Consider the following 19,293-nt stretch of genomic DNA (forward strand, 5'->3'; position numbering starts at 1 on the left):
CTCCCCTTGTCGCGGACTGCGACCTTCAGAGATGGCGAGCTCCCTTCCAGCCGACCAGAATGAAACAATGAAACCCGGAGAAGGACTGCTCCCTCCCGCCCCGCTGCGTTCCCCTCCTCACCAACATCTCTTCTCGCGCGCACTTTCATCTCGATGCGGGCCCCTTGCCTCCAAAACTGCAGCACTCGGGGGTACTTTTACGCACAGCGGGAGTTGCAGCAAAATGGTAATAAGACTGACGACTGGGCCGTGATGGACGAATCAAAAGAGGGCAACGTATCCCCTGACCCAAGGGCCCCACGAGGGTCCCGGGAACCCCCCAATACTACAGCGTTACAGGACACGCACGCACACAACCAACCCGAGAAATGCCGTCTTATCCGATCCCGCAGCCGGGCTTTCGCTTTCCTGCTTCCCACAGTGCGCGAACGCGGGGCATGGTGGCACGGTTACGGAGCAGATCGGCACGAAGCCCCCAGGAGAGAGAGCGAAAACGGTAGAGCGGATCCGAGGACCCCACCGCCGCAGCCGGACGGGGGCGGCAGGCCTTGGCGAGCCCGGCGTCCGGCGAGGTCATTGGCTCCGCGAGCCGGCCACGGGGGATCCACCGCGGGTGCCGTGTGTGTGAGAGAGAAAAAGAGGCCTCCGGGAACGCGCGAGAAATGAGGGGTTGTCGCAGGGGGTTGTCGCGGCGGCGGCGGGGCTCGGATTACTCGCAGCACGCTATAACTTGCGCTATACTCTGTAGTTAATAAGGGGGAGGCGCGAGGGGTGTTCCGGCAAACCGTCATCCTATAAAAGTGCCGCATGGATGCCACGTTTGTGTTTTGGCCCTCTTTCCCGATCTGGGAGGTAAGGCCGGGGGCATAGACGGCTTGTTTGCAGGTGCACGATTAACTATTACACTATTGCGGCCTTGGCAGGAATTATTGCCTTCCTACCACTATCCACGACTAAAAAAGTACTCGACTTGGACCGGCAGCAGGACTGGTGTAACCACTTGCCATTGGAAAGCAACCTGCGCAAGGGGAATCGTTTCCTTTCGGCAAGAAGACACGCACACAGTCAGCCAACTAAGTGAACTCCTGATACGTCCCAGCCGGGTTTTCCTTTTTCAAAGGAAACGGGTAGAAAGCGATCGCTGTCAAGGCTGCCCCCTCCCAAAGCATGCCTCTAGAGACCTTCTATTTGAGGAATTGATATCGAACAGATGTTCAGAGTTTGAACTTCGGTCGGCCTAGAGGCATCGAACCGACGACTCTGCCGCTGCTCGTAGCAGCGTCCCAAACCAACAACAACTGCTGGGTCAACATCTCCACCAAATCGGGTGTTCCCTGATCGACGCAAGGGTACGTTGCCAGATGCGGACTAGGATTCAAGTTCCCTGTCGAGCTTTCCGCTCTGCCCTCCACGGCCTTCGGACGACGTGTTCCACCTCGAGATGGCGTTGATCAAGCTAGAAGTCTGCGGATGCGCCCGTGCCATAGGCCGACGCCTTCTGGTCGGAGTGGCATGACGGCAATCGGAGGTCGAGAGGTCGTCTCTTGACGGCGATCTTTTAGGCCATTTGTGCTATGGAATTCCCTGGACTAGCCAACCGGTGCCGATTCGCCTGATCCGTCGAAATTTGGAAGCTCGGAACTATTGATAATTAGGCGGCCTCAGCTTTCACGAAAAGAACGACGTCTAACGAGCATGTGTTCCGCCTCAACTGTTCAATGAAAGCGGTTCATTATGACCAGCAATAGAGTGTTCGGTCCTACTCTCATAGTATGAGAAGACCGTAGTGCCAGAAAGAGCGCTGACCGGGCCGAATCGCCTCGCGGCCGCGGTTGCCGAGGTCAGAAGTCCCAAAACAACTATTGGGAATAGATTCAAACCGAGGAAGCAAGCCATCTGCGAGGCCGGGCCGCCAAGTGCGAGATGCATTACTCTGAGAAGACGCGATAGGGTCGTTTGGCCAAAATGGGCGGAATTGGCTGGCAGCCGCTAATTATTGCAGGGGTTTGCAGGGGTTAAAGCCAGGGAACACGGCAGCAAAGATATGCCGCAAAAATTGGTAGGCGAAAATCAGACCATGGTGGCTGCAAAAGGGCTGGCAAAAGGCATGGATCTTCGGTTGTTCTGTGCAATGCCAGTCATTGGCCAGTGTGCCTGCCAGATCGGATTCTGAAAAGATTCCCATGGCTGCAGGTAGCCTCCACGAAAGAGCAAAAACCTCCTGCTCGGCGACATCTGGCGATATGCGGAAACGGAAAGACTTGGTGGGGCGTTCCACTTGCCCTGCAGGAGGCCGGGGTAAAGGCGGGTTCGAATCAAGGAAACCTCGAATCACAGCTGTTCACGACAGCCTTCGAGGAAGGAGCTGCAGCTAACCAGTGGTCACCCAGTTACCTAGCGTGGTAATGCACGACGATGGGAAGCGAGCAGGTGGTGGTACATCAGTGAATTGCTGATTGCCAGGTTGTTGAAGAGAGCAGCAAGCGGCAGTTACAGGGATATTGCCGATTGCTCGGTTGGGAGGGGTTTCGGGGTGGGAGATGGGCGCTCGGTAGCCTCATGATCCGGATGTTTCTTGGAGACGTGTAACGCTGCCGAATCTTTGACGGATCTGGTTATTATGTCTCAAGTAGTAAATTGTAAACGAACTGCGCTTGTTGACCTAGTTGGTAGCCTGGCGGCCACTGAATGGCCGTCCCTGCGAGTAGTTGCAGACCCGGAAAGGCCCGATAAGAGGAAGCAAAACAAAACCACACGAGAACCTGAAACAGCCGGCCCTTCCTGGCCACGCTTACTATGTAGAAAATGGTACGAAATGCGGTCGACTCCTTTAACAGTATACCAAAGCAGTGTACACAGTAGTTCCTGAAGGAGGAAATTAGGACGCTTCTTTAACGTGATGGGACGCGGGACGAGTCGAAACCTTGGTCATCAGCAAAATGCAACCTAGATGTTCGTTGATGGAGAAAGCGGTTCTTGGCGCCTGACACATCACCGTATGCTCCCGATCATTGGCCAGGTTGAAGCCCTGCCCCACGATAGAAACTCCACAATGTCGTCATAGCGGGGCCCCCGTTACACGGACCCTGAAAAAAAATAGGGTCTTGCATGCGGAAGAGGCGCACAATCCGATGGAGGGGCTGAGGGTTTCCGCACCTGCGTTGATTCATAGTCATTGAGTTCAGTCGGTGTCGGTGAGTGCACAGTACACTCCAACCAGTTCGATTCAGCAATGACGGAAGCCAAGCGATCGCGCCCCGATCAACTGGCCACGCTTCGCTCCGACGGCCAGCCTGTCTCAGCCCTCGGTCGGCCCGGCCTTCGTCAAATTGGGCGCGCGCCCGGCGTGTTTCGGGGTCAACCACGGGTCGACAGCGTCGGCCACCAGGACTGGCAGCGAAGCAGACAGTGGAGATTCTGCATGCTAGATGTACAGTACTGCTTATCCTGTTTGTAGGTGTAATTTTTTTGGAACGGGGAGGTGAAAAACGGAGGGATTTGTGTCGTCATGATTGCGCACTGTGAGGTACACCCGCTTCATGGAAGGGGAACCGTTTTGCCGTTCAAGCTGTTCATTGGGCACCACCTAGCCGGACGTCACCGGCTCCGTTCTGGGACTTAGATTGCCACAAGTGCGCTGGACTCGTGTAAAGAGTCGGGCTTTGCAAACGCTGTGAACGCGTGTAAGAGCGCTGAGTGTAAGAGCGTGAGAGCGTCATTATGCAGAGCCGGGGGAGGGGAGGCCAAAATCAAGGTAGCACCACGAGCCAGCCACCATTCTGGAAGGAATTCCCAATCAGCCAACTCATCTTGGGTGTGGCGGTCCTGTGGCCTGCTGCCAGTCCCATTTCGAGACCCTGATGCCACGCCTCGTTACCACGAAGATTGGCATTGGACCCTGCGTGTGCTTGCACGAAAATAGTCATTCAAGCGAAGATTAACGGCGGTTGAGACCAACGGTACAAGTGCATAATCGTAAACTGTGGTCTACACAGTACGGTCGTCGTAAAGCAGGGCAACCATGACATCGTGGCCGACCCAATTGTTACTTTGACGGCACCCTTGAAAAACAAACGGTAAGTTCTGGCCTGCGGTCGTTTCAAAGTCGCCAACCTAGGCGCGAGTGAAGGGTCATCGAACCTTCTCTTCATATCTATGGGCCATAAGAGAGAAAAACAAGTAAGACAAGCGGCGGGCCGTGGATCAATTGGCCTCCACTGTTCGATCTTTCGATCTTCCATATCATTCTCGTGTAGAGCCACGATCGATCTGATGCAGCGCCGTTCGTCTCGAGGGCAGGAAGCAAGAGCGGGGCTCGAGCCATCAGCCAGCCGCGTTTGGTCACAGCCAAGTGGGGCGGTGGGCCGTTAGCTGGTTGTGGGGCAACTTGCAGCCGACAAGCCGCCGTTCCGTTATCAGACAAGCCACAAACGAAGCCGTCACACCAGGCCCACCGATGATCCCAACAGCGGGCTCGTAGGTTCAGAGGCCAAAGGGGCAACGACGAGCTACAGCAGCCTGAGACACGGTGCCCACATCGTCAGAGCAATGCTTCCTGACTGTATAAGAGAAATGGCCTCCCCTCGGAGTCTGAGCGCTTCCTTTCCTTTATCTGCAGACTTTTCAGTCATTTCATCTTCTTTATCCTAAGGTTTTCTGCCAACTCGTATTAAGGCCCTTGCCGTTGTTAAGAACACACGTCATCATCTCGTCTTCGACTGCCTTTCCTATTGCACCGAGATTCTGAGCCGTCGATCATCTATCTCTCTTTCGACTTCCTTCTTCAACCCTCAACCTACTCAACACATCCTACCTTCCAAAATGGCGCAAAGGAATGCCCCCAAGAAGGCCGTCCACTTCGGTGCTGGAAACATCGGTATGAATCCTCTTGGGAGATTGGCATCGACGACCGACCTTGACTGACCGTGATGATTTCCAGGTCGTGGCTTCGTCGCCTGCTTTTTGCACAATTCAGGCTACGAGGTCGTCTTCTCTGAGGTTAACGACGCAACTGTATCCAAGCTCAACTCCCAAAAGAGCTATCGGGTGATTGAAGTCGGCGCCGACGGGACGTCGGAGTCCATTATCACCAATTACCGCGCCATCAACTCGAGGACCCACGAGGCCGAACTGGTTCGGGAAATTGCCACGGCGGACTTGGTTACCTGCTCCGTCGGGCCCCACATCCTCAAATTCATCGCACCCGTTATCGCTAAGGGTATCGATGCCCGCTCGCCGGAGCTTACTCCGGTCGCTGTCATTGCCTGCGAGAACGCCATCGGGGCCACCGATACTCTTGCTGGTTTCATCAAGTCGCCAGAGAACACCAATCCTGACCGGCTTGCCGACTACGATAAGCGTGCTCGGTTCGCCAACTCCGCCATCGACCGCATCGTCCCCGCACAGGACCCCAACGCCGGTCTCGACGTTAGGCTCGAGAAGTTCTACGAGTGGGTGGTAGACAGCACCCCATTTGCCGACCATGCCCCCCCCGACATCAAGGGTGTTCGCTGGGTGAACAACCTGCAGCCCTTCATCGAGCGCAAGCTGTACACGGTCAACACGGGCCACGCCACGGCCGCGTACCACGGCTACATCCGGCGTAAGAGCACCGTCTACGACGCGCTGCAAGACCGCGAGATTCAAGAAGAGGTCAAGAAGGCGCTGCAGAACACGGCCGACCTCATCACGCAGAAGCACGGCATCTCGCACGAGGAGCAGCAGGCCTACGTCGAGAAGATTGTCCGCCGTATCGGCAATCCTCACCTCGAGGACGCCGTCGAGCGCGTCGGCCGCGCCCCGTTGCGCAAGCTCAGCCGTAAGGAACGCTTCATTGGTCCCGCCGCCGAACTGGCTGAGCACGGCAAGGACTATGCCGCTCTGCTGGACGCCGCCGAGATGGCCTTCCGCTTCCAGAACGTCGAGGGCGATGACGAGTCGTTCCAGCTCGCCGAGATCATGGAGAAAAACAGTCCTGAGGACGTCGTGAAGCAGGTCTGCGGCCTACAGCCCAACGAGAAGCTCTTCCCCGCCGTTGTCGAGGTCGTCAAGCGCGTCCAGGCTGATACCCAGTCGGATTAAGCGACCGAGCGAACAAGGTCCGGTTCAATTTTGTTCTCGCATCTCCTTGTCTCTTTCTAGCTCATCCTTCCGCCCTTACAGGGCCTGGAGCGAAGCTTGGGCAACGTAGCGATCTGTCTGAGATACCTTTGGTAGCGCATGGCTTTGGCGTTTAGATTGGCAATGGTTCTTTTTCCTTTTTTTTTGGCATGGACTGGGATAACGACGCCACGCAGATCAGAACGGGTTTTTAGAGGAGTTTTTGCTATTCTTTTGCTGGGAAGTTGCCGGCATTCTCCCGAGATACACGAATGACAGATCTCAGCATTGTCTTCAGTGATTGCCTAGCGGATTCGTTACAAATACGTGCCAATTGTCCTCGAGCAAAAATCTTGAACAAAATCGTCGGCAAGAAAATCTAGAGCTTTCGGTTTATCTCTAGTGAACTTTCTTTTCGTAGCTATATCGATGCTTGCGCTGCGGAGCAGATTTTATACTACCTCGTCATGTCGTTGTGCTGATGGCCTCGGTTCCATTTTCAGACTCGAATGAACTGAAGCCCATTCCGGTGCAAGGGGTTGCCCATCCCAGGTGGCACCTGGCATTCTGGAGAAGCGGTCTGTGCACTGAAGGTCAGCTCAACCTGAGGCATGAACGCCAAGCAATATTACCTAATCCTGCTCTCCCACCCTTGCAGCTATCTGGACTGACCACATTGGCGAAATTGAGAAAGCGTGCAGACCTCGACGAGAAGACGCTGGCAGTTTGACATTTGCCCAACCGCCTTGCTCACTGGGATCGTCGACCGGGAGCATCACCGCGACCTTTATCAACGCCAGCTGTTTCAGTTACCGGGCGCGATAACGGACCAGCCCGATCGACGACCCATAACAAGACGCTCCCCCTTTCCCCCGACTCGAGCTGGTCGCCTCCGTTCAATCCCCCCCGCCAAAGTTTCCCGGCTTCGACACTGAACTCTATCCGACATTATTTTGAGTTTGCTCAAAATGAGGCTTGATGTGAAGGCACGTCTCACCTTTTTTTCTCCCCCGCCTCTGGCTGTGTGACCCGCAACCTGGCCACAAGCTCCAATTCCGTGCACCACCTCGAGAACAAATCCACAAGCGCATCGTGCCGCGAGCTTGCCTCCCCCTTAGCTGCTGTTCTGTGTTATTCTCGCCGTTCGCAGCATACCATTTGCCAATGCCATCTTGTCGATGGTTGATCATGTCACGTACCGTCTGCTAACATGGTCGCCCACGAACAGCGCCAGCTCTTTGCTCGCTCCGAGGTAAGCCACCGAACGCCGTCGCCCTCCCAGGCTTCATCACTGACTAGCCTTTAACAGCGAGTCAAAGGAATTGACTTCCACCCGACCGAGCCATGGATTCTCAGTACGGTTGCCCGTCACCTTGCGAAGCCCGGACCAAGCTCTGACACCCCCTGTGAACAGCAACGCTCTACAGCGGCCACGTATACATCTGGTCGTACGAGACTCAGCAGATTGTCAAGACGTTCGAGCTTACAGATGTCCCGGTTCGTGCCGGTCGCTTCATTGCGCGCAAGAACTGGATTGTTTGCGGCTCGGATGATTTGTATGGAACCCTTTTTGCATCCGGCAGCCTCCCCGCAGGAACTGATTGTTGGGCGTCAGCCAAATCCGAGTATACAACTACAACACGAGCGAGAAGATTGCGTCATTTGAGGCGCATCCCGATTATATCCGCGCCATCGCCGTCCACCCAACACAGCCGTTCGTTCTCACCGCTAGCGATGACATGACCATCAAGCTCTGGGATTGGGAGAAGGGGTGGAAGAATGTGAGGGTATTCGAGGGAAACTCGCGTATGTGGATGGGCGAACTCGCATTGTTTGCGAGATGCGGAATGCTGACTAGGGCTAGACTATGTGATGTCGCTCGCGATCAACCCCAAGGACACCAACACGTTCGCCTCGGCCTGCTTGGACAGGACAGGTATGTAAACTGCCCGCCACCGGTTGAACGCTCGCCTGACGCACCAACAGTCAAGATCTGGAGCCTGGGGTCTTCAACGCCCAACTTCCAGCTGGAGGCGCATGAAACGAAGGGCGTCAACCATGTTGACTACTACCCCCACAGTGATAAGCCGTACTTGCTCACCACCTCGGACGACGTAAGAGCACCCTCTCCCGCATAGTAGGATGTCTACTAACAGCACCCGCAGCGCACAGTAAAAGTGTGGGATTACACAACCAAGAGCTTGATTGCCACGTTGGAGGGCCATACCAATAACGTTTCTTTTGCGTGCTACCACCCCGAGCTGCCCATCATCATCTCCGGGTCCGAAGATGTACGCCACCTCGCAGTCGATCGGGCGGGCCTGATGCTGACATGGAACAGGGCACTATCAGGATATGGAATGCCAATACGTACCGCTTCGAGCAGTCTCTAAACTACGGCTTGGAGAGGGCATGGTGCGTAGCGTACCAGAAGGGCAAGCAGGGTATCGCTGTGGGTTTCGACGACGGCTCGGTGGTGATCAAGCTGGGTCGTGAGGAGCCCGCCGTCTCTATGGACGGGTCTGGAAAGATCATCTGGGCCCGTCATAACGAGGTGCTTTCCGCTGTGATCAAGGGCGGTGACGCGATCAAGGACAACGAGCCGATCACGCTCAGCACCAAGGAGTTGGGCAACGCCGAAGTGTATCCTCAGACGCTTATCCACTCGCCAAACGGACGCTTTGCAGCCATCTGCGGCGACGGCGAGTACATCATCTACACCGCCCTGGCGTGGCGTAACAAGGCCTTTGGCCAGGCTCTGGACTTCGTGTGGGCGTCCAAGGACAACTCAAACGACTACGCCATTCGGGAGTCGGCAACTAGCATCAAGGTGTTCAAGAACTTCCAGGAGAAGAAGGGCGGACTGGACGTCCCATTCGCAGCAGACGGGCTCACGGGCGGCGTGCTTCTCGGTGTCAAGGGCCAAGGCGGCATCTCCTTCTACGACTGGGCGACAGGGGGTCTGGTCCGCCGTATTGAGGTGGAGCCCAAGCAAGTGTACTGGAGCGACAGCGGCGAGCTGGTAGCCCTCGCTTGCGAGGACACCACCTACGTTTTGAGGTTCTCGAGGGACGCCTACAACGAGGCGCTCCAGGCCGGTCAGGTCGACGACGATGGTGTTGAAGCTGCCTTTGACGTGGTCACCGATATCAGTGAGAGGTAAGAGCGTTCTGCCCGCTCGCTTAACGGCTTGGGCGTGTTTCGCTGACCTGACTGCAGCATCCGCTCTGCGGAATGGCTCGGGGATGTTCTGATTTACACCAACGGGACGAACCGGCTGAACTACCTGGTAGGCGACCAGACCTACACTGTCGCGCACTTCGACAAGCCCATGTACATCCTCGGCTATCTGCAGCGTGACAGTCGCGTCTACCTCACCGACAAGGATTTGTCCGTCACATCGTTTGCGCTCTCTCTCCCAGTTCTCGAGTACCAGACCTTGGTTCTCCGCGAGGATATGGAGACGGCCGCCGAGCTGCTTCCCAGCATCCCTCATGATCAGCTCAACAAGATCGCCCGGTTCCTTGAAGGCCAAGGCCACAAGGAGCTCGCCTTGGAAGTTGCCACGGATCCGGAGCACAAGTTTGACCTCGCCTTGTCCCTCAACCAGCTCGACATCGCCCTCGACCTGGCACGCCAGGCCGATTCCGACCACAAGTGGAAGACGCTGGGTGACGCGGGCCTTGCCGCCTGGGACGTGCCCCTGGCGGCCGAGTGCTTTGTCAAAGCAAAGGATCTCGGCTCTCTCCTTCTCATCTACACCTCCACGTGCGACCGCGAGGGGCTCGCCAAGCTCGCCGAGCAGGCTTCCGAGACCGGGGCGCACAACGTCGCCTTCAGCTGCAAGTGGTCGCTCGGCGACGTTCCCGGGTGCATCGACGTGCTCGTCAAGACGGGTCGGCTGGCCGAGGCCGTGCTGTTCTCGCAGACGTACCAACCGAGCCTGACGGCCGGGCTCGTCGCGCAGTGGAAAGAGAGCCTGGAGAAGAACAAGAAGGGCCGCGTTGCCAAGGCGCTGGGCGTTCCCGGCGAGGACGAGGAGCTGTTCCCCGAGTGGGACGAGTGGCTGAGGCTGGAGAAGGAGGGTCCCGCGGTTGCGGAGGAGACAAACGGTGCGGGGGAGAATGGCGAGGAAGGCGAGCAGGCAAGCGAGGAGGGCGTTGAGTAGTGCCGTTAATCTCTGTGTGCTTTGGCTCTCGCTCCGTGGGTGCTGTGAATGGTACAGGGGTACTAGGCGTACATGGGCTTGTTGTTATGTTTGGGAGAAAGCAAAGAGAAAAGCCCTTGTTCCGGAGGGCGGCAGATTTGAATGATGATTCTAAGTTCAAAACGTGTTGGAGGCAGCCGTGCAACAAGATGACGAACGCTATGGCTGAAGATGTAAACGTCCGGCTGGTCTTGTCTAGTCCATCCCCTATTCAGACCGGCTTATTCTGAACATGGTGACTTCCTTAGGCAGATCAATTATGAAGCTTGATATTTGCGACAACTCCATTGAGGACTGCACTAACGTGAGCTTATCAATTTATTGCCGTGCCATTGGCCATCGAGCCTTACTGGTGGCGTCCTTCACTGCGCAGCGTGTTACGTAGCGTGGAATCTGACAAAGCTGACTAGTACGGAGTATTCCATATAAAGTTCGGACGAGTATGGAGTTACTCCATAGTTCGTTCGAAGTATGTACTAATAGAAATACATCAGATTGCGGAAAAGGGCTTAGGCTAACTATTATTGTTGTGGCGTGGCCAATCAGCGGTCACTCCGTAGGGCTTAGCGCCGGCAGGCGCCCAGACTTGGAGCTGATAACCTGTGGGGCATTCAGCTTTCGATTTCGGCACCTTCGGACAGGACGAAGGCCCCAGGGACCCTGCAGGATTCCGGGGCCCCAAGGCTCGGGTTCCAGAGCCCGTTTGCCCGACAACAGTGATCCAAGGAAAAACCAGGCAGTTCAAGCTCACATTCCGCATCTGTGATACCAATTGCCTGATCGTGGACATCGGCGCTTTCGTTTCGCCCGGCCCCATCCCCTCTTCAGCCTCGTCGCAGTGTTCCCCTCCTTCCCCGCATCACCAGAAACGCGACAAGGAACGCGACAAGGTTCTCTCGTTCCGCGCAGAAACCACCATGGCCGACGCGCCAGTGGAGAGGGTCCTGAGCGTTGGCGGACACGATATCGGCTATCCGCACGGGCACTTGGGGCACTTGACCGAAGACGAGGCCAATCGGTTGCAGCAATTCAAGAACTATCTTGAAGAGAAGGGCTTGTACAAGCCTGGCCCTCCGCCGTCCCATGACGACCAGACACTACTGTGAGTGTATAGAAGAGAAGAAGAGAGACAGAGAGCTCGAGAGGAGGAGGAGGAGGAAGAAGAAGAAGAAGAAGAAGAACAGAATGCACTGTTCCCGTTATTAACCAACCTTGAGTGCACTGCTAACGGATCTTGCCCAGGCGCTTCCTCCGAGCTCGCAGATGGTCGGTGAACGACGCGTACGGGCAGTTCAAGGACACCGAGGAATGGCGCCGGGCGAACCAGCTCGAAGTCCTCTACGACACGATCGATGTGGATGCGTATGAACAGACGAGGAATCTAGTACGAGGCCCTTAAGTTTGAGCCCATTGGGACGCCATCTGACCCGGACAATGCAGTACCCTCAATGGACAGGAAGGCGAGATAGGAGGTTCGTTCGTCCTCTCGACGGAGCGCGATCCTTTTTTTTTTTTTTTTTTTGTTGTTGTTTCCTTTGATGCCCTGCTGACGATTGCCAACCTTCAGAGGCATCCCGCTCTACCTCTTCCAGATCCGCCATCTCGACTCCAAAACCGTCTCGAGCTACGAGAAAGAGGCCGAGGCGGCAAACGTCAGCAAAGCCCAGACCGACGGCAGCACCCCGCAGCGCCTGCTCCGCCTCTTTGCCCTGTACGAGAACCTCACCCGGTTCGCGCAGCCGCTCTGCACCGAGATGACGGACCGCCCGCACCCGAGCACGCCCATCACCCTCAGCACCAACATCGTCGACGTCTCGCAGGTGTCGCTGCGCATGTTCTGGAACCTCAAGGCGCACATGCAGGCGGCCTCGACGCTCGCGACGGCGCACTACCCGGAGACGCTCGACCGCATCTTCATCATCGGCGCCCCGTACTTCTTCAGCACCGTCTGGGGCTGGATCAAGCGCTGGTTCGACCCCATCACCGTCTCCAAGATCTTCATCCTCAACCCGAACGAGGTCAAGTCGACGCTCGAGGAGTTCATCGAGCCGCGCAACATCCCCAAGCAGTACGGCGGCGAGCTCGACTTCGACTTCTTCGACCGGCCCAACGTCGATCCCCACATCAAGGAGGCCCTCACGTGGGAGAACGGGTACACCGACTTCCCCGAGGGCCCCGCCTACTGGGTGCCCGTGGATGGCGGGCGCAAGCTGGCTTGCTTGGCGGTGGGGAGCAAGAATGGCAAGGAGAGGAGGGAGACGGTGTGCACCATCCCGGTGGCGTCCTTCAAGGGCGATGCCGCCGCCAAGGACGCTTCCGCCGCCGCGGCCGGTGCCGTCAACGGGGCTTAGAAACTGCCCGGTCGCTGGTGTTAATGTGTGGGTAACAAGATCGAAGCGAAAACAGCGGCTGATATCAGCGGACCCCAACAGGAGGAGCATACGGGGCCAGGACCGTTTCCCAACCGAAGAGAGGTGGTGTACGGTAAGCCTGGTTAAGGTATTGCATTGGGTGTTTAGATGAGTAATGGTTCTGTTTGGCGCTGCTATTATACCTTTCTAAGTCTTTTTCGGCCTCTGGGTGATCTCCGGTCGCCCTCATGGAACTTGAGGAGCTAGGCCGGGCCTGGCGGTCGCGGATTGGTGTGGAGATGGGATATTCGTTGCATCTAGACCGCGGATATGTAGAGATCTGCTTACTTGATAAGTGAAGCAGGAGGGTGGCCTCAGAGAGCTGGTATTTGCGAGCCAAGGGTAGATGGGGCTTATTCGGGAATGAGAATGTCAGACCCTGCCTCCGTCTTGACCTGCTGCGATCAGGACAACCATTCTCTGTCCCGTGCATTCTTAGCTGCGCCGTCGGCTCCTGCACCACGGTGGGCTGGCTTTGCCGCCGGACCTTACTGTCTCCGTCTATTCCAAGGGTATCCCTCCAGCCGCCGCCACAAGCCAAGGTGGCCAACCGAAGAAGTGTGATGTCCCAAAACCCTCCGTTACGCCTCGGTCTCTCTATCAAACACGGACAGCAGCGCCATCTACGCCGTGAAATTGGCGGTCTCTCCCAAAGGATTAAAAAAAAGAGAGTCACCGTCTAGAGAATATCGACGATCCTCCGCTATCCTCAGAGGCCTGCCTCACACGAACCCCTGGTTCCCGCGCCACTGCATTATCCCGTTCCCCAGCTCCTCCCACGTGAGCCCGTCCCGGATCAGCCTCATGGTGACGCCGAGGCGCTCGACCTCCAGGTTGGGCCGCTCGTCGTCGAAGAAGAGCATCTGGTTGTAGGGGATCCCCGTCCGGTCGGCGAGGGCCTGGAAGTGGCGCAGCTTGGTGCCCTCGTAGATCTCGAGCCCGGCGTCGAACGCGTCAATCACGCGCTTCGGGCCGCTCCCCGCTGCGGACCCGCCACCCCCCGCGCCGCGGTCTGCCCCCGACGACGACGGCGGCGGCGGCGGTAGCCGCAGCAGCTTGAGCACCTCGCGGCAGAGGTCGCGCACGGGCGACTTGCTCGCCACGGCCAGGCGGGTGTCGGGCAGGGCGGGGGACGAGAGGAGGCGGAGGATGGGGAAGGCGTCCGGGAAGAGGGAGAACAGCTCGCCGTTGCGGTCGACCAGGGCGGGCGGGTCGGAGCCGGGCACCTGCCGGATCGGGGGCGAGATGTGGATGTCCGAGTAGAAGGGCCAGAGCGTGTAGTCGAGGTCGAACACGATCAGCCGCGGCAGCGGGTGCCCGTCGTTCAGCCAGGTCGGCGTCGGGACTATGCTCTGAGGGACCGTCGTCGTCGTCGTCGTCGAGGGGCTGTCGGGGGTGCCCTTGGCCAGTTTCTTGCTCTTGGCCATTCTCACGAGTCGGGACGACGGCTGTTCGGATTTTGGAGTGGAAACGAATGACCCTCAGATGCCCGGAGAGGAGAGGAGAGGAGAGGAGAGGAGAGGAGAGGAGGAGAGGAGAAAGGGAGCTGGTTACGGGTTTGTGAACGTCGGAACCTCGTTGCCGTTGCGGCGACTGCCTAAATACCCGGTGGTTAGTTGCTGACTAATTAGTTCAGGACTACCACCTGTCTCCCGACAGGTGGGGCCAAAACCCCTGGACATGCCAATATAGCCGGACAGGTATACGTCCAAATCCGTGTCCAATTTTACCAGCCAACTCCCTATATTCGAAGACATAACCACTGCCACAAGCCTAGTTAAACCTACTCTCCTATATACGATGCCTCTAACTAACCAAATCTAGGAACTAGCTAATATATAGGCCGCTAAATGGCTCCTTACCGCTTAAGCTTGCTACCAAACTAGCCGTTTACCCTATAGAAAGTAACCTAGTATTCGGCATGTAGCTTAGCTATTTAAGACTAGAAAGACCTAGGTTATGTGACGAACCCGGCTCAGACTTCTTCTAAAAGGGTTTAGACAAAGGTAGATTAAGCGGGACAAGCAGGCAGGTTGTCTAAGGGATTCGGTAAAGCCAAAGGGTTTATAATAATACTAGAGTTGTCTCTTATAGTAATTAGCAATGCTTGGTATAAGTACTGTGATTGTGATTATTACTACTGGTGAACTCCTAGAGTCTACTATAATGAGTAACTATCTATATATATATATAATCCTAGGATTACTCTTTACTTAGTGATCCTTTGCTATTAGGATTATAGCTATATTAGTAATCCTGTAGTATATAGATTACTTTGCTAAGTGTGATCCTTTCTTGATTAGTCTGTTTGTGCCTGTTATCCTATTAGCCTGCTAAGGAAGGCGGCTTAGGTAGCGTCCTATATATATATTTCTATAATATAATGCCTTTCCTTTAAGGCTTTTGACCTAAAAGCCTATCTTAAGCTATTTTAAATAGCGCTAATACCCTTAAGTAAGTTATATCTTGTTTTTCCCCTTTTTCTTCTATATACTACTAATAATATACCTTATATAGTAAAGCGTTTAATAAAAAGGTCTATAAAAACTAAGGAGCGTATTATCCTAGCTATTACTATTAACGAGCTAGGGTTTAAAGTGATGCTTTGTTCCTATTATTTTTCTTATAGCCTTTACTACCATATAATAGAGAGCTCTCCTTATTATAGTGAATACATTTATTATAAGAGGTTATATAATAGTTCTAAGGTTCTAATCTTATCTTATCTATATTCCCTTATTAGTATATTTTTCCTATACTAACTTCTATAGTATCCTATATTATAGACAAGTCAAAGCGCCTCGACCGATTAGAACAAGATGCTAAGGAGGCTCTCTATACTAATCGTAATTTATTAGTAAAAGCGTAGCATCGTCTAGACAAGTCTCTAGCTCGTTTAGACTATATTCGTCATCAGAAGCGATCGTTATTATCTCGAGGGTCAGAGATGGTTCGCTAGGGTCTTACGTCTTTAGATGAATTAGAAGAGGTAGGGTAGCAGGAATCAGAGGCAGTTCTAGGTATATAGCTTAATGGTAGCGTTAATGTTATTGACTAGGGTGCTATCTTCGATTCTATCCTAGTTTTGCCTTTAGTCGATCTAGGTTCTGCCGGTAGAACTATTCTAGTTTTTTAGGGTAGTTTAGGTTCTTAACTAGTTCCTATAAGTTATCTTCTAGTCTAAAATCGAGCTATTTGACTAGATACTATAGTTTCCTGTTAATAATACGTAAATCTAGAATTTCTTTGACGTCCTATTCTTCCTCTTCGTCCTTTGCTTTAATATTTATAGTAATTTTAGCATTCTTTAGTACTAGTTTAAGAAGTAAAATATAAAAAATATTTATCTGTAGTTATATAGATAATAGTAACGATAGTTAGTAGTTAGATGTCGAAATTCGTTCTTTAATAATGAAAGGTCTAACCTTTTTAAAGTCTAGCTTTGTGCTTAGTTGTTTAGTTTGTAGGTTTCGTATAATTAAGTAGACTTTGTCTCCCTTCTCTAGGTAAGGTCCTTTAAGCCTATATTTATTATAGTAGTTCTTTATTCTAGTCTTGATAAACTCGAGTTCCTTTTTAAGCTTTTCATATAGTATATATATTTGTTTTACTTTGACTATTGCTCTTGATATTATAACCTCTAGTCCTTGTCTAAGGTCTACTTTATATCTATAGTTTGCGAGGAACGGTGTAACTTTGGTTATTTCTATTGGTATCGTATTATAAGCGAGTTATATTATTAGTAATAGTATAACCTAGTCGTCTTACTAGTAATTAACGTAAGAGTAGAGGTATTGCTTAATAACTTAGTTTATTTGCTCTATTTGTCTATTAATCTATAGGTAATATACTATTAATAGCTTGCTATTAACGCCTAATCGTTATATTAACGCTTGCTAGAACTTTAATACGAACTTAGTGTCTCTATTAGTGATCTATTCTTATAGCTAAGCATATATTAATATAACTTGCTAATAGATCATATTTACTAACTGTTTAGCTATCTAAGACTCCTTATAGGGAAAGAAATATGCCTATTTAGTTAGGTAATCTACTATAATAAGAATACTATCATAGATTACTCTTATAGCTATATCCTTGGATTCTAATCGCTTTATAATAAAGTCTATTATAACCGAGCTCTATAGTTTATTAGCTATTAGTAGTAGCTAAAGTAGCCTATATGGCTTATATTATACTATTTTGCTTCGATTATAAATGTTATGGTTCTATACGACTTCCTTAACTTATACTATTAATTATAGAAAGTTATAGTGTTTCTTAACTTATACGATAGTCTTCGTGACTTCTTTATATCCTCTAAGTTTCGACTTATAGAGTTCTCGAATTATCCGTAGCTATTAATCCTAGTTATAGATGTATACTTTACCTCGGTACTAGAGTTTCCTATCTCTTTCTTTTCCTCTATTAGGTACTAGTAGTCTAGGTACTGCTTAATATTATACCTTGTTAATCCTTTCTTCTCGAAAGATTACGTAGCATTCTAGGAACGAGTTAAGTAGATTATTTTCTATAGGTGTCCACGTTTCGTGATATAGCGTTCCGTCTATTTGTTCCCTAAACAACGGTAGTGTTGTTTCTATTCGTCCTTCTGTATGATCCGTTCGTCGGCTTAAGATGTCCGCTTGTACGTTCTCTTTACCCTTCTTGTAACGGATCTTAAAGTTAAATTCCACGAGGAATTCTGCCTATTATATTTATTATCTATTAAGTTCTTTTATTGTTATAAAGTATCGTAGGTTCTTATAATCCGTATATACCTATACTGGTTTGGTTATACTACTAAGGTATAGTTACTATTCCTTAAAAGCTTTAATAATCGTAAGTAGTTCTTTATTATAGATTAGATAATTAAGATATAGTCTGTCAAGCTTTTTTAAAAAGAAGGCTATAGGATATAGCTTCCCTTGTTTGTCTTGTTATCCTAATTGTCCTCCGATAACATAGTCTAAAGCGTCTGTTTCTACTTTAAATGGCTTCTTAGGGTCTAGTAGTACTAGTACTAGATCTTCGGTAATGGCGTTTATATTGCTCTTCCCATTGGAATTTAGCGTTTTTCTTAGTAAGTTTATATAAAGGTCGTATAATCGCTCTAAAGTTCCTAATAAATATTTAGTAGAAGTTTATAAATTCGATAAAGCTTTGTATTTCTATAACTAACGTTAGTTATAGCCACTCCTTAATAGCTTTAACCTTTAAAGGTTCTATCCGGATTTGTCTTAAGGATATTTCATATCCTAGAAACACCGTTTTCCTAACGTAGAATTTGCTCTTTTCCTTGTTAACTAATAGTTTATATATATATAGCGTGTCTAGCACTGCTTTTACGTGCTTCTAATGTTTATCTATCGTCTTAAAGAAGATAAGTATATTGTCGAGATAATATACTGCAAATTTGTCAAGAAAGGGTCAGATAGCTTGATTAATTAGGGCTTAGAACGTTACTAACACATTTATAAGTCCGAATAATATAATGAGGTACTCGTAGTGGCTATAAGGTATCCTAAAGGCTATTTTCTACTTATTACCTTCTTTGATCCGTATATAGTTATAGGCTAATAGTAAGTCAAGATACATAAAATATTAAGCTCTTACTAACTAATCTCGGAGCCGTAAGATTAATAGTAACAGGTATCGGTTTTTTATAGTCTGTTCGTTAAGTTACTAATAGTCGATATATAACTATAGCTTTCCGTCTTTCTTAGGCACAAACAGGATTAAGTAGCCTACTAGCGATATCGACAGGCAGATATATTCTCTTCGAAGGTTCTCCTCTAAATATCGCTTAAGTTCTTCGTTCTATATCTGGCTTATATAGTAAATCTTAAAGAACTTTAGTCGTGCTCTTTCTTTAAGCTTGATCTTGTAATTCTATAGGCCGTGTTCTAGTAATCCTTTTAGATGCTTTGGTTCGAACGCTAGGTGTCCTTCGTATTCCTTCGGTACTTCCCTAGTCTTGTCTTATCTCTTAGTTTTCTAATAGTATACGAACTTGGTTCTATCTATAGCGATGCTAGCGATTTCTCCTATCTTAACCTACTACTCTAATTGTAGTGCTCAATATTTGTTAACGGAGAGAATAGCTATTAGTGGTTTAGCTTATTCCTCCTGTCACGATATCGATATTATTATATTACCTCTTCTAGAGTCTATAGTAGTCTGCCTACTACTATCTATTTCTTACGGTAGATCTATAGGATATGCCTTTCTTTAAGTATCGTCTGCTCGTGATCCTTATATGCTCCCTATCTTGCTAATCGAATATAACTCTATTTAGGGTTATAAGTAGCTACTATTCTTCTAGCTAATATCTAGGTTATAATCTTTATATTATAGTAACCTTAATATTATATCTTTATCGTTACCTATATTTATAATACTAAATATAACTACTATAATCTTCCTTACTATGGTAATATCGATTAGTTTAGTCTCCCTATATACCTATTATATCGGAAATGGCCCTTTAACTATACTATGCTTCTACTTTATTCTCTAGGGTATCTATAGCTAATTTACAAGTATCAGCGAAATCAGGTTTATCTCTACTCTACT

General features: G+C 50.9%; 4 protein-coding genes across 4 annotated transcripts; 3 read left to right on the forward strand and 1 right to left on the reverse strand.

The window, feature by feature from the left end:
* Window positions 1–4,411: 4,411 nt before the first annotated feature.
* Window positions 4,412–6,331, forward strand: MYCTH_2310298 (uncharacterized protein). Its single transcript, XM_003665946.1, has 2 exons — window positions 4,412–4,876; window positions 4,940–6,331. The coding sequence occupies exons 1-2, from the start codon at window positions 4,822–4,824 to the stop codon at window positions 6,079–6,081; spliced, it is 1,197 nt and encodes a 398-aa protein (XP_003665994.1). The 5' UTR covers window positions 4,412–4,821; the 3' UTR covers window positions 6,082–6,331.
* Window positions 6,332–6,948: 617 nt separating this feature from the next.
* MYCTH_2310300 (uncharacterized protein) lies at window positions 6,949–10,587 on the forward strand. Its single transcript, XM_003665947.1, has 10 exons — window positions 6,949–7,085; window positions 7,328–7,351; window positions 7,409–7,454; window positions 7,514–7,655; window positions 7,715–7,905; window positions 7,964–8,035; window positions 8,086–8,213; window positions 8,265–8,390; window positions 8,441–9,258; window positions 9,319–10,587. Exons 1-10 carry the CDS (start codon window positions 7,068–7,070, stop codon window positions 10,265–10,267), a joined length of 2,514 nt encoding a protein of 837 aa, XP_003665995.1. The 5' UTR covers window positions 6,949–7,067; the 3' UTR covers window positions 10,268–10,587.
* A 365-nt stretch (window positions 10,588–10,952) lies between these two features.
* Window positions 10,953–12,689, forward strand: MYCTH_2310303 (uncharacterized protein). The gene is made up of 4 exons (XM_003665948.1): window positions 10,953–11,408; window positions 11,549–11,690; window positions 11,747–11,778; window positions 11,874–12,689. The coding sequence occupies exons 1-4, from the start codon at window positions 11,224–11,226 to the stop codon at window positions 12,655–12,657; spliced, it is 1,143 nt and encodes a 380-aa protein (XP_003665996.1). The 5' UTR covers window positions 10,953–11,223; the 3' UTR covers window positions 12,658–12,689.
* Window positions 12,690–13,295: 606 nt separating this feature from the next.
* MYCTH_2310306 (uncharacterized protein) lies at window positions 13,296–14,313 on the reverse strand. The gene has a single exon (XM_003665949.1). The coding sequence runs from the start codon at window positions 14,142–14,144 to the stop codon at window positions 13,440–13,442; it is 705 nt and encodes a 234-aa protein (XP_003665997.1). The 5' UTR covers window positions 14,145–14,313; the 3' UTR covers window positions 13,296–13,439.
* Window positions 14,314–19,293: the final 4,980 nt, after the last annotated feature.

The sequence above is a fragment of the Thermothelomyces thermophilus genome, chromosome 6 (genome assembly GCF_000226095.1).
Source record: "Thermothelomyces thermophilus ATCC 42464 chromosome 6, complete sequence".
Classification (NCBI taxonomy): domain Eukaryota; kingdom Fungi; phylum Ascomycota; class Sordariomycetes; order Sordariales; family Chaetomiaceae; genus Thermothelomyces; species Thermothelomyces thermophilus.